Source organism: Heptranchias perlo, chromosome 18, assembly GCF_035084215.1.
Source record: "Heptranchias perlo isolate sHepPer1 chromosome 18, sHepPer1.hap1, whole genome shotgun sequence".
Classification (NCBI taxonomy): Eukaryota; Metazoa; Chordata; class Chondrichthyes; order Hexanchiformes; family Hexanchidae; genus Heptranchias; species Heptranchias perlo.
In genome coordinates this window covers 2,682,017-2,695,742 of record NC_090342.1, presented here as the reverse complement: position 1 = coordinate 2,695,742, position 13,726 = coordinate 2,682,017, and the positions used below count along the sequence as shown (strand labels likewise).

Genomic DNA, 13,726 nt, shown 5'->3' with positions numbered 1-13,726 from the left:
ACCCTCCGACAGTGCAGTGCTCCCTCAGTACTGCCCCTCCGACAGTGCAGCGCTCCCTCAGTACTGCCCCTCCGACAGTGCAGCGCTCCCTCAGTACTGACCCTCCGACAGTGCAGCGCTCCCTCAGTATTGCCCCTCCGACAGTACAGCGCTCCCTCAGTACTGCCCCTCCGACAGTGCAGCGCTCCCTCAGTACTGACCCTCCGACAGTGCAGCGCTCCCTCAGTACTGACCCTCCGACAGTGCAGCGCTCCCTCAGTACTGACCCTCCGACAGTGCAGCGCTCCCTCAGTACTGACCCTCCGACAGTGCAGTGCTCCCTCAGTACTGGCACTGGAAGTGTCATTGTGGATTACGGACTCAAGGTGTCAGCCTTGGCTCAGTCTCTCCCCTCTGAGTCAGAAGGTCGTGGGTTTAAGCCCCACTCCAGAGTTTCAAGCGCATTATCCAGGCTGACACTCCCAGTGTCAAGTCTTACATTTCACAAGTTTACATCTCCATCTTTATATTATTATTTGAAAGAACTACATCTGACTTCAGGTGGTTTTCAATAATTGTACCAAGAACAATGGGCCAGGATGTTACCCACCCACCTGGAAGGGTATTAAGTTCTCTTTAGTTGCCAATATTTACCCCCTTTGACTGGGTAAACACACCTGATCTGAGATGAGCCAACAATGATTGGCAGGGGAGGGGTGTTAAATGGATGATTAGGAATGCCTGGCTGGACTTGTCACCATGGGCTATTTCACTGTTGCAGCTTTCACAGAAAACCCATTCCCTGCCACAGGGAACTAACACCTGAAGCCAGGCTAAATAAACAGTGACTAAAAAAGGCAAACTGCAGGAAGACTGAAACAAAACAGAAAGGGGTGCGAACATTCAGCAGGTCAGACAGCACCTGTCGACAGTAGGGGGTCGCCAACCCTCCAGGAATTGAAGATTGATCACCAGGAAACCGCTGCCAGCAACACCCGGGAGAAAAATCATTGGGGAAAGTAATCATTAGGGTGGGGTTTTTTTCCATTTTCTTTGAACACCTCTATTTATTAGTTATAAAAATATTGGACATGGGGGAGAAAAGGCTGTTGCCTGACACTCAAGAATCATCCAATCAGGTAATGAAGAGTCGATTTGCTTTCCGATTGGCCGGGGGAAAGGCGGGGCACCACAAGGATGGACATGTCGAGCGACCAATGGCGGGAGTGCGGGGGCGGGGTGGTTGGAGGCAGGTGGTCATGTGATGAAATCTCCAGGAACACGTCCAACCAGAATCGGCGACACTTGCCGAGAGAGTGTCGGGTGTTGAAACCGAACACTGTTTGGTTTCAGAATGGTGAATTTAGTTCTCAAAGAGTTTGCTGCTCCCTAATCTTAAATTTGGTTTCACAGTTTGAGAATGAGCATTGCACAACAAGAGGGAGACAAGAACTAAAGAGGTTTCAAATGTTAGCAGCTGCGGCTCGACTCCAATATTTAGCAAATAGGAAAGTTGAAATGAAGCCATTTAGATTAATAATTAACAGAGAATCAGATGCATGGATTACAATCGGGATGTGTGTGCCTGCTGGCTGTAGGAACTACAGAACTATCCATTACAGTCGATAAATATTGAAGGCATTGCTTCCATGGAGATGAATGGGAGAAGAACTTTCAAACAGCCATCTCACTGAATGGTTTTATCCTTGGACTCGGGTATTTCCAATAAAATTGCTGGACTATAACTTGGTGTTGTAAAATTGTTTACAATTGTCAACCCCAGTCCATCACCACCTCGTGTATTTCAGCAGATGAGATTGTTCAGTTCTTGATAGAAAGTAGAAAAAAAGAACCTGCATTTCTATAGCGCCATTCACGACCTCTGGACGTCCCAAATCGCTTCACTGGGGTAGGTCTTGACTTTACGCGATAGTGTAAAACGAGATGGCAGCGAGACGGCAGCCTGTTTTACATCTCTCCCCATTTTTATTTCTATTGAAGTCAATCAGGAGAGATGTAAAATGGGCACAAAGTCAAAATCTACCCCATTGTTTTGTTAATGTAGGGGACACAGTAGCTGATGAAATAAATGACCAATTAAGCAATTTTTGGTAGTATTGGTTGATAGGTTCACTGGTGGGAGTAGTTTATAGGCCCCCTAATAGTAGATATACCGTTGGACAGAGTATTAATCATGAAATAATAGGAGCTTGTAACAAAGGTAATGCAATAATCGTGGGGGACTTTAATCTGCATATGGACTGGGCAAATCAAATTGGCAAAGGTAGTTTGGGGGACAAGTTCATGGAAATGCATTCCAGACAGTTTCCTAGAGCAATACGTCATGGAACCAAGCAGGGAACAGGCTATTTTAGATCTTGTATTGTGTAATGAGAGAGGGTTAATTAGTAATCTCACAGTAAAGGATCCTCTGGGGAAGAGTGATCATAATATGGTAGAATTTCACATTGAGTTTGAGACTTAAGTCCGAATCTAGAGTCTTAAACTTAAATAAAGCCAATTACATAGGAATGAGGGGTGAGTTGGCTAAGGTAGATTGGGAAATTAGATTTAAAAGTATGACAGTAGATGAACAGTGGCAAACATTTAGAGAAATATTTCAAAATTCTCAATGAATATATATTCCATTAAGAAATATAAACTCCACAGGAAAAGTTTAGATTAAAAGAAGAGGCTTATAATCTTGCCAAGAATAGTAGTAAGCCTGAGGATTGGGAGAGTTTTAGAAACCAGCAAAGGATGATCAGAAAATTGATAAAAAGGGAAAAAATAGAATGAGTGTAAACTAGCAAGAAATATAAAAACAGATTGTAAGAGCTTCTACAAGTATGTAGAAAGGAAGAGATTAGCAAATGTAAATGTTGGTGCCTTAGAGGCTGAGACAGGAGAAATTATAATGGGGAATAAGGAAATGGCAGAGATACTGAACAAATATTTTGTATCGGTCTTCACAGTAGAAAGCACAAAATAAACGGGTCAGTCTCAGGTTGTCAGGCTGTAACTGGGGGGATGTCGCAAGGATCAGTGCTTGGGCCTCAGCTATTTACAATCTATATTAATGACTTAGATGAAGGGACCGAGTGTAATGTATCCAAGTTTGCTGATGATACAAAGCTAGGTGGGAAAGTAAGCTGTGAGGAGGACACAAAGAGTCTGCAAAGGGATATAGACAGGTTAAGTGAGTGGGCAAGAAGGTGGCAGATGGAGTATAATGTGGGAAAATGTGAGGTTATTCACTTTGGTAGGAAGAATAGAAAAACAGAATTTTTTTTTTAAATGGTGAGAAACTATTAAATGTTGGTGTTCAGAGAGATTTGGGTGTCCCTGCACAAGAAACACAAAAAGTTAGCAAGCAGGTACAGCAAGCAATTAGGAAAGCAAATGGTATGTTGGCCTTTATTGCAAGGGGGTTGGAGTACAAGAGTAAGGAAGTCTTACTACAATTGTACAGGTCTTTGGTGAGAAGGATATACTTGCCTTAGAGGTGGTGCAACTAACATTCACTAGATTGATTCCTGGGATGAGGGGGTTGTCCTATGAGGAGAGATTGAGTAGAATGGGCCTATACTCTCTAGAGTGTAGAAGACTGAGAGGTGATCTCACTGAAACATAAGGTTCTGAGGTTGTTTCCCCTGGCTGGAGAGTTTTAGAACTAGGGGGCATAGTCTCAGGATAAGGGGTCAGCCATTTAGGACTGAGATGAGGAGGAACCTTAATTTCCTCACTCTCATTAGACTCTTGGTTCCCAACTATTTCTGGTATTTTTTTGTGTCTTCTACTGTGAAGACAGATGCAAAAACATTTTTTTAATGTCGCTGCCATTTCCATATTGCCCATTATAATCTCTTCCTTTTTATAGCATGGATTATGGCCAAGTCTGTGGGGTAGGACATGAATTTATAACCTTCTACCCTCAGAGGCAAGAGTACTACCCACTGAGCCACAGCTGACACCAGATGATCGGAAAAGTAGAACGGACAACAAACCAGCTGTCTCCTTATTTCGGGCAGTAGTTTGAAAATCTGTCAGTTCTACATCCTGGTGCACACTTGCCACCAGTGTAGTGCGAGAAAAGCACCAGGAAATCTCCTGATTTTTGCAAATGATTAAATCCTACTTTTGCCCGTCACATAAATGATTGATAACATGACCATCCAGTCATGTGGTGTGTATGTCAGGTTCTGTGCAGCCTTTTGTCCATTGCTCCTTGGACTGGGGTCAATATTTGTCCCTCAGTCGACGTCACTAAGATACATTATCTGGTCAGATTTCAGATTATGAAAGGAATGTGTTTTCCCTTATCGCTCCAGTGACCTCGAGCTTACTTTGCAGTGAACTTCACCTCTTTCAATAAATGTTCCTCCCTTTTGCCCAGATCTATCTGGGCTGTTAAGACCTATCAAAGCATACAATATACCCTATGTTACTCTAAATATACCCTATATCATTCTAAATATGTTATTTTAAATATACCTTACTTTATTCTAAATATACCCTATGTTATTCTAAATGTGAACTATTTCTAAATAGCACAGTGTTAAAACTTCAAAGAAATCTCAGCTCTGATTTTAACTGGGGTGAGCAGTGGGAGTGTCAGACACTCCCTGCCTCTCCAGTCTCTCCACATAACTGATAACGTGCTGTCTGCCTGAAGATACTCTCCTAACTGAGGCTGCTGTGAAGCAATTAACCCCACTCTTTGCTGATTTTACAGAATGACTGAAAGATTTAAACCCTTGATAATTGCACTGCGTGCTAATTTCTTGTGATCTGTACCCAGCGCATGGCTCTGTATTTGCATGAACGCTCGGCTTATTAAAATAGGAACTGATTCCCATTCTCTAGTCAACTGGTTGATGAATGAGTCACAACCCATGTCGGAACACGCTGATAGCAAGGGTGAGTCACCGGTAACTGGGAACCAGCAAACCCAGGCATGAACTGGAGGCCGAATAAATCATAAAGGGGCTTTGACAGCAGCTGAACAGAGCTGCAGGAGTCAGTACGGCAATCACAGCATCAGTGGTAATTATACGTCTTATGGGTTTAAACTGCGCTATGCAATATTAGCAAGGAATGTCACCTCGTGTTTGGTGTAATTCCTCTGCTCAATATTCTAACTTCTCTAAAAGCCGTCGCAGGTAAAGGAATTCCGACCAAACACGTCAACACAAGGCACAATTCCAACTGATTCGACACATCAGGGCTGTCCGATTTAAGTCGAATTGAAACCTCTCCCCCATAAAAACAACTGTTTGGTTTCAGCTGTGGTTCAGTGGGTAACACTCTCGCCTCTGAGTCAGGAGGTCGTGGGTTCAAGTCCCCACTCCAGAGACTTGAGCACAAAATCCAGGCTGACACTCCCAGTGCTGCACTGTTGGAGGCGCTGTCTTTTCAATGAGACGTTAAACCGAGGCCCCATTTTGCCCTCTCAAGTGGATGTAAAAGATCCCATGGCACTATTTTGAAGAAGAGCAGGGGAGTTCTCCCCAGTGTCTTGGCCAATATTTATCCCTCAACCAACACATAAAACAGATTATCTGGCTATTTATCTGATTGCTGTTGGTGGGATCTTGCTGTGCGCAAATTGGCTGCTGCGTTTCCTACATTACAACAGTGACTACACTTCAAAAGTACTTAATTGGCTGTAAAGCGCTTTGGGACATCCTGAGTACATGAAAGGCGCGATAGAAATGCTCAGTGGGTAGCACTCACCACAGAGTAAGAAACTTCAAGCTCTACTCCAGAGACTAGATCACGTAATCTAGGCTGACCCTCCCAGTGCCGCACTGTCGGAGGGTCAGTACTGAGGGAGCGCTGCACTGTCAGAGGGGCAGCACCGAGGGAGCACCGCACTGTCGGAGGGTCAGTACTGAGGGAGCGCTGCACTGTCAGAGGGGCAGTACTGAGGGAGCACCGCACTGTCGGAGGGTCAGTACTGAGGGAGCGCTGCACTGTCAGAGGGGCAGTACTGAGGGAGCACCGCACTGTCAGAGGGGCGGCACCGAGGGAGCGCCGCACTGTCGGAGGGTCGGTACTGAGGGAGCGCCGCACTGTCGGAGGGTCGGTACTGAGGGAGCGCTGCATTTCCATATGAGGTTCCATCCACCTGGTTAGGTAAATGTTTTGTGACACTATTTGAATGCAGTCACCTGGTGTCCTGCTCAACATTCTTCTCTCAACCAGCACTGCCAAAAAGATATTAACTAATTGTTCACCTGACTTCTGTTTGTGGGACCTCGTTTTGTGTCATTTGACTACATAATAGCAGTCACTGCTCTCCTAGTGTGACAATCTTTGTCTGATTTACCACGTTAAGGGCGTTATATAAATGCACGCTGTTGTTGAAGATGACGCACAGCTCATTTCCCTCTCTGCAAATAAAACTTAACAGGAACTCCCTGGATCGCGATACTGCTGTCCGCCAGCTCTGACTTTACGGGGTCAGTGCGGGGGGGGTTGGGGGCTCTTCATTATCATAGGGCAGGTGGGCACTGCTTTGGGTCCAGCTCTAGCTACCGCCTGGCTCCACACCAATGGAAAGTCTTCCCCGGGGGGGGGGGGGGGGGGGGGCGGAAGTCCTGGTAACGTTCCCCCGGGTCTACCTGTGATAAGGGGGGGGGTCTGATCATCACACATTTTAATTAAACTGAGGCGGAGAGGTTTAGGGATGGAGTTCTAGAGTTTGGGGTGTAGGCAGCTGAAGGCACAGCCGCCAATGGTGGAGCGAAGGGAGAGGCCAGGAATGGAGGAAGGCAGAGATCGCGGAAGGTTTCCTCCAATAGCTGTTCAACAGTATTCTTTCCTTTTGACCAGGAGTTAACTTCTGAACTGAACAAGGGCTTTCCCATTTGTCCATTTCCTGACCAATCCGAATATTATCCAAACACAGGCCCCCCCTTGAACCCCTTCAGGTTCAGACGTACCTGTCCCTTTAAGGAAACAATGGCAGATGTGCCCAAGAAGTTGCCAGGTTTTTGACCTCTCTGTTTTCACGCAGCTTTGTGCCAAGTCATCCGTTAAAACTTAGTGCAGCGGCAGGTTTGGCACGTAGTTGGTGCTGTTGCTACAATGAGTGTCTCTCCCATGGGCGTGGGCTGCTTCTCAATGAGAAAATCCCTGTCATTTTTATGTTTGCCTAATTTCCTTGTGGCAGTGCATTCATATCCCCCACGCCCTGACAGATGGGGCTCGTCCGTCTGTGAGGAATCGGAATCCCTGGTGAGAGCTGCGAGGTTGTAATTATCAGGAAAGGCTGAACAGGCTGGGGCTCGTTTCCGTAGCAAAGAGAAGGCTGAGAGGGTGGCCCGATAGAGGTCTTTGAGATTATGAAGAAGGAGTTCAATAGGGTAGACGTAGAGAAGATCACATGGACCAAGTGTTATCTATAAAGGTACTTGCCTTTCTATAGGAATGCCCCAGTCTGGTAATCATTTAAATATTTAGAAAGGGAGGGGGGTTGGGAAGGGGAGAATCCCCATATTATAAACATTTAAATTGAGGCTGGGGGAGTTACAGGAAGTAAAACTGGACATGGACGGAATGGAAAACAGGCAGACTCACATTTGCCGACCATGATACCACACCGCTGATTTTCAATTCTGTACAACAGGCGACCTGTCCAATACCGCCTGTTGTATGACCCTGCCCATGTTCAATTTCACTCCCACAAAGCGTGCAAAAGCACCCCACCTTGCCCCAAACATTTTGTAAGCAGAGTTTGACCCCCCCAGACTGGATTTACACTCCAGGCGGTGTGCGAACCCCCTCCAGTGAATCTCAGTCCACTTCGCTCCAGAGTCAGGAGGGGTCCTGACTCCAGGTTTACTCGTTTTTGGAGCCAGTGCGGAGTGGAATTTGCTGAGCTTGCAACGTATGCGCACTCTTACACCGGGAATTTCCTCTCCCATTTCACTGGTGTAACTCCGACGGAAACCCTGCTCACGGGTGTAAACGCAGTTTCCGTCTTTTAGCGGGGAGAAGCCAAAAGGAAATTCATAGGAAGGTAGGAACAGGAGGAGGCCATTCAGCCCGTCAACCATGTTCTGCCATTCAATTACCTTAACTCCATTTCCCCGCCTTGGTTCTGTATCCCTTAATCCCCTTACCCAACAAAAATCCATCAATCTCAGTTTTGAAATTTTCAATTGACCCCCAGCCTCAACAGCTTTTTGGGGGAGAGAGTTCCAGATTTCCACTCCCCTTTGTGTGAGGAAGTGCTTCCTGACATCACCCCTGAACGGCCCGGCTCTAATTTTAAGGTTCTGCCCCCTTGTTCTGGACTCCCCCCACCAGAGGAAATAGTTTCTCTCTATCGACCCTATCAAATCCTTCAATCATCTTAAACACCTCAATCAGATCACCCGTTAATCTTCTAAACTCAAGGGAATACGAGCCGAGTCTATGCAACCTGTCCTTGTAATTTAACCCTTTTAGCACCAGTATTTCTGGTGAACCTGCACTGCACCCCCTCCAAGAACAATATATCCTTCCTGAAGTGCAGTGCCCAGAACTGAACGCAGTCTCTGGATGGGGTTAATCTCCAATGGAAAACGTGAGTCCCGTTGGAAAAAGGTCGCGAATCCCGTTGCCCATCGTGGCCGTGCCGGTCGAAAAAGAGCCATCGAGCTTAATCCCACTTTCCAGCACTTGGTCCGTAGCCCTGTAGGTTAAGGCACTTCATGTACTTTTTAAATGAGCTGAGGGTTTCTGCCTCTACCACCCTTTCAGGCAGTGAGTTCCAGACCCCCACCACCCTCTGGGTGAAAACATTTCTCCTCAGCTCCCCTCTAATCCTTCTACCAATCACTTTAAATCTATGCCCCCTGGTCACTGACCCCTCTGCTAAGGGAAATAGGTCCTCCCTATCCACTCTATCTCGGCCCCTCATAATTTTATACACCTCAATTAAATCTCCCCTCAGCCTCCTCTGTTCCAAAGAGAACAACCCCAGCCTATCCAATCTTTCTTCATAGCTAAAATTCTCCCATTTATTGTGAATTTCCTTGCCTTGTTTGCCCTCCCCAAATGCATCACCTCACATTTCTCTGGATTGAACTCCATTTGCCACTTTTCTGTCCACCTGACCAGTCCATTGATATCTTCCTGCAGTCTACAGCTTTCCTCCTCGCTATCAACCACATGGCCAATTTTTGTATCATCTGCAAACTTCTTGATCAAGCCTCTTACATTCAAGTCTAAATCATTAATATATACCACAAAAAGCAAGGGACCCCACTGGAAACAGCCTTCCAGTCACAAAAACACCTGTCGACCATTACCTCTTGCTTCCTGCCAATGAGCCAATTTTGGATCCAACTAGCCACTTTCCCTTGGATCCCTTGGGCGTTTACTTTTTTGACCAGTCTGCCATGTGGAACCATGTCAAAAGCCTTGCTAAAATCCATTTAGACTACGTCAAACACGTTAACCTCATTGGCCCATCCTTGTTAACGCCTCAAAAAATTCAATCAGGTTAGTCAGACACGACCTTCCCTTAACAAATCCATGCTGACTGTCCTTGATTACTCTGTGCCTTTCTAAGTGACAGTTTATCCTATCCCTCAGAATTGATTCCAATAATTTGTCCACCACTGAGGTTAGATTGACTGGCCTGTAATTACTCGGTCTATCCCTCGCTCCCTTTTTAAACAACGGTACAACATTAGCAGTCCTCCAATCCTCCAGCACCACGCCTGTATCCAGTGAGGATCGGAAAATGATGGTCAGAGCCTCCGCTATTTCTTCCCTGGCTTCTTTTAATAGCCTGGGATACATTTCATCTGGGCCTGGCGATTTATCTACTTTCAAAGATGCTAAACCCCTTAATACTTCCTCTCTCACTGTGTTTATCCCATCCAATATTTCACACTCCTCCTCCTTAACGACAATCGCTGCATCGTCCCTCTCTTTTGTGAAGACAGACGCAAAGTATTCATTAAGAACCATTCCCACATCTTCCGCCTCCACACATAGGTTACCTTTTTGGTCTATAATCGCCCTACTCTTTCCTTAGGGAATACTGAGTGTGAGCAGTAGACAGCTCTTTCCTGAGGTAAAAATGCTTCGAAAGCCACCACTATGGAGAACTAAAGATCACAACCTGGGATGAGAGGATTGTCCTGTGAGGAGAGGTTGAGTAGAATGGGCCTATACTCTCTGGAGTTTAGAAAACTGAGAGGTGATCGCATTGAAACATAAAAGATTCTGACAGGGCTTGACACGGTAGATGCTGAGAGGCTGTTTCCCCTGGCTGGAGAGTCTAGACCTAGGGGGCATAGTCTCAGGATAAGGGGTCGGCCATTTAAGACTGAGATGAGGAAGAATTTCTTCACTCAGAGGGATGTGAATCTTTGGAATCAGAGGGCTGTGGATGCTCAGTCGTTGAGAATATTCAAGGCTGAGATAAATAGATTTTTGGACTCTAGGGGAATCAAGGGATATGGGGACTGGGTGGGAAAGTGGAGTTGAGGTCGAAGATCAGCCATGATCTGATTGAATGGCGGAACAGGCTCGAGGGGCCGTATGGCCTGCTCCTGCTCCTATTTCTTATGTTCTTAACCGGAATCCTAAGATTTGCAAGTCAAAGAAACCTGCCTGAAAGGTCAGATTACATAGAATGTACAGTACAGAAACAGGCCATTCGGCCCAACTGGTCTATGCCGGTGTTTATGCTCCACCTGAGCCTCCTCCCACCTTACTTCATCTCACCCTATCTTGTACAGCACGTCATCACTGCATAGATACTGCCCAGGCACATAACTGGCAGTGTGGAACGCACGCCTGCTATAGAAACCGTTCGATTTTTACTTGCATTTAAATCAAAGCATAAGAAAATCTGGCGGCCAATCAGCAATGGAGCAAGTTGAAAATCTACATCTCTCAGAAACATCCCCGAGCACATTACACACAATATTGGGCCGGGAATTTCCTGGACCTGCGATTTAAATGACATCGTTTTGTGCCCTCGGTCGTCCCATTACGAACTTTCTCTGAAATTTCCCGGATAAGCAATTTGGAAACGGCCAAGCGAGCATAACGGCCAATCAGGGAGCTCAGTAGCGGCATAGCCAATGGTTTACTCCAACAACTGCACCAGTGAGCTAATAACGCCCATCAGCATTGGCCTGACCAGGGTCACAGGATTTTCAATTTCAAATCCTTTCACCCTACTGAACGTGATCACTTTCAGAATACTGTTTGTGTTAGAAACATAGAAAACAGGAGCAAGAGTAGGCCATTCGGCCCTTTGGGCCTGCTCCACCATTCAAAGTGATCATGGCTGATCGTCTAACTCAGTACCCTGTTCCCGCTTTTTCCCCATATCCCTTGATTCTGGGCACACTCAACTATTGTGCTCAGTTTTCAGGAACTTTCATAGTAGGTACAGCACAGGACGAGGCCGTTTGGCCCATTGAAAGAGCCATCCAATTATTCCCACTCTCCTGCTTTTTTTCAGTGAGTTGTTATGATCTGGAATGCGCTGCCTGAAAGGGCGGTGGAAGCAGATTCAATAATAACTTTCAAAAGGGAATTGGATAAATACTTGAAGGGGAAAAACTTGCAGGCCTATGGGGAAAGAGCAGGGGGAGTGGGACTAATTGGACAGCTCGCTCAAAGAGCCGGCACAGGCACAATGGGCCGAATGGCCTCCTTCTGTACTGTATGATTTTATGATTTTAAGTATTTGTCCGATTCCCTTTTGAAAGTTATTATTGAATCTGCTTCCACCGCCCTTTCAGGCAGCGCATTCCAGATCATAACAACTCGCTGCGTAAAACATTTCTGCTCATTTCCCCTCTGGTTCTTTTGCCAAATATCTTAAAACTGTGCCCTCTGGTTACTGGATTATTGATTTATTTATTATTCACTCTGAATGGCCTCCCTCATCTAAGTATCTTGTGATCATTCAGCAAAGTTCCCACGTACACTCCGCAGAATTCAGCTTCACCGAGACATGTTGAATACAGTCCTCGATCGGTAGAAAAAGCCGTTTGGTTATTTGACACACCCTCCAATGTTTGATGCTAAAACTGTCTGGAAGATAACCTTCTAAGATCATTTCATTGCAGGGGATAAGCAGGGGCAAGCCGAGTGTTTAGTGATATGGCTGTTGCTAATTTGGTTACGACACTCCACCGTAGAGGCTCAGCTTTATCACAGCTTTGCTTACGTTGCAACTTAAAACCCTATTTTTAAAGTCTGAGGAGAGTGAAATGAAACGAGCTGGTCTTTGGGTGAAAGTTGTCACGGAAACAAGAAGCCAAAAAAAAAAACCTTGTTAAATTATTGACAAAGACTGGGAGAATATGTTGCTAGCTCTGTTACTGCTGTGGGAATAAATCACGCTCTACCTGATATAAAAGAGAGAGCTTGCATCTCTATAGTGCCTTTCACGACATCCCAAAGCGGTACACAACCAATGGAGAACTTTTGAACTGTTGTAATGTAGGAAACGCTGCAGCCAATTTGTGCACAGCAAGATCCCACAAACGGCAATGAGATAACGACCAGATAATCTGTTTTAGTGATGTTGGTTGAGAGATGAATATTGGCCCAGGACACCGGGAAGAACTCCTCTGCTCTTCTTCTAAACAGTGCCATGGGATCTTTTACGTCCACCTGAGAGGAGAGACGGGGCCTTGGTTTAATGTCTCATCTGAAAGACAGGAGAGATTGGATAGGCTGGGGTTGTTTTCCTTGGAGCAGAGGAGGCTGAGGGGAGACTTGATTGAGGTGTACAAAATTATGAGGAGCCCAGATGGAGTAGACAGGAAGTACCTATTTCCCCTAGCGGAGAGGTCAAGAACTAGAGGGCATAGATTTAAGCTGATTGGCGGAAGGATTAGAGGGGACATGAGGAAAAACTTTACCCAGAGGGTGGTGGGTGTATGGAATTCGCTGCCCGAATTGGTGGTAGAGGCAGGGACCCTCAACTCTTTAAAAAGTTACCTGGACCTGCACCTAAAGTGCTGTAAGCTGCAGGGCTACGGACCGGGTGCTGGAAGGTGGGATTAGAATGGGCACCTGGTTGTTCTTCGAGCCGGCGCGGACACGATGGGCCGAATGGCCCCCTTCTGTGCTGTATCTTTTCTATGGTTCTCCAGCACCTCCAACAGTGCAGCACTCCCTTAGTACTGTACTGGGAATATCAGTCTGGATTTTGTGCTTTAAGTCTCTGGAGTGGGACTTGAACCCATGGAGCTTCTGTCTCCGAGGAGAGAGCGCACCCACTGAGCCTCGGTTATTATAACAGGGCGCGCCGTGCTTTCTGTAGCTTTGGAAACTCTGGCCGGCGATTAACAGCAGCTCACCTCATGCAGCCAGTGGTGTTGTAGAAGATGTCGGGATCCACATCAAAATTCTTGACGTCTCCGTCAGGCCAGCCCGAGAAAGGAATGACGATTGATGTTGTCAAGGGTGTTATCGCACTTTGGATCAGATCAGTCTTCAGCTGTTCATTCGAAGACAAGTTCCACAGTAAACCTGGAAGTGTGCACAAAGGAAAAGTGAAAAATCGATCAGATGAAGACAGCCTTTCACCCTGAAGCCGGGACCTGCGTTTATTACTTAAACTGAGGCAAAATCCTCACCACAACTGCCCAACTTCACAAGAAGGATTAACATCTCCTTTAGAAATTCTACATTACCAGCGAGGCATGGTGGTGTGATGACTCCTGTAAGCAGCAGATAATGGAATCTTCAACTGCAAAAAAAAAGGTATAGA

General features: G+C 46.0%; 1 protein-coding gene across 2 annotated transcripts in view; it reads right to left on the bottom strand.

The window, feature by feature from the left end:
• Positions 1-13,726, bottom strand: part of LOC137334499 (plakophilin-2-like) — a 63,468-nt gene that overhangs the window by 19,324 nt on the left and 30,418 nt on the right. For both annotated transcript variants that reach the window (XM_067999212.1, XM_067999211.1), the window contains exon 6: positions 13,314-13,485. In XM_067999212.1, the coding sequence (XP_067855313.1) occupies positions 13,314-13,485 (172 nt within the window). The remainder of the gene's footprint in view (positions 1-13,313; positions 13,486-13,726) is intronic.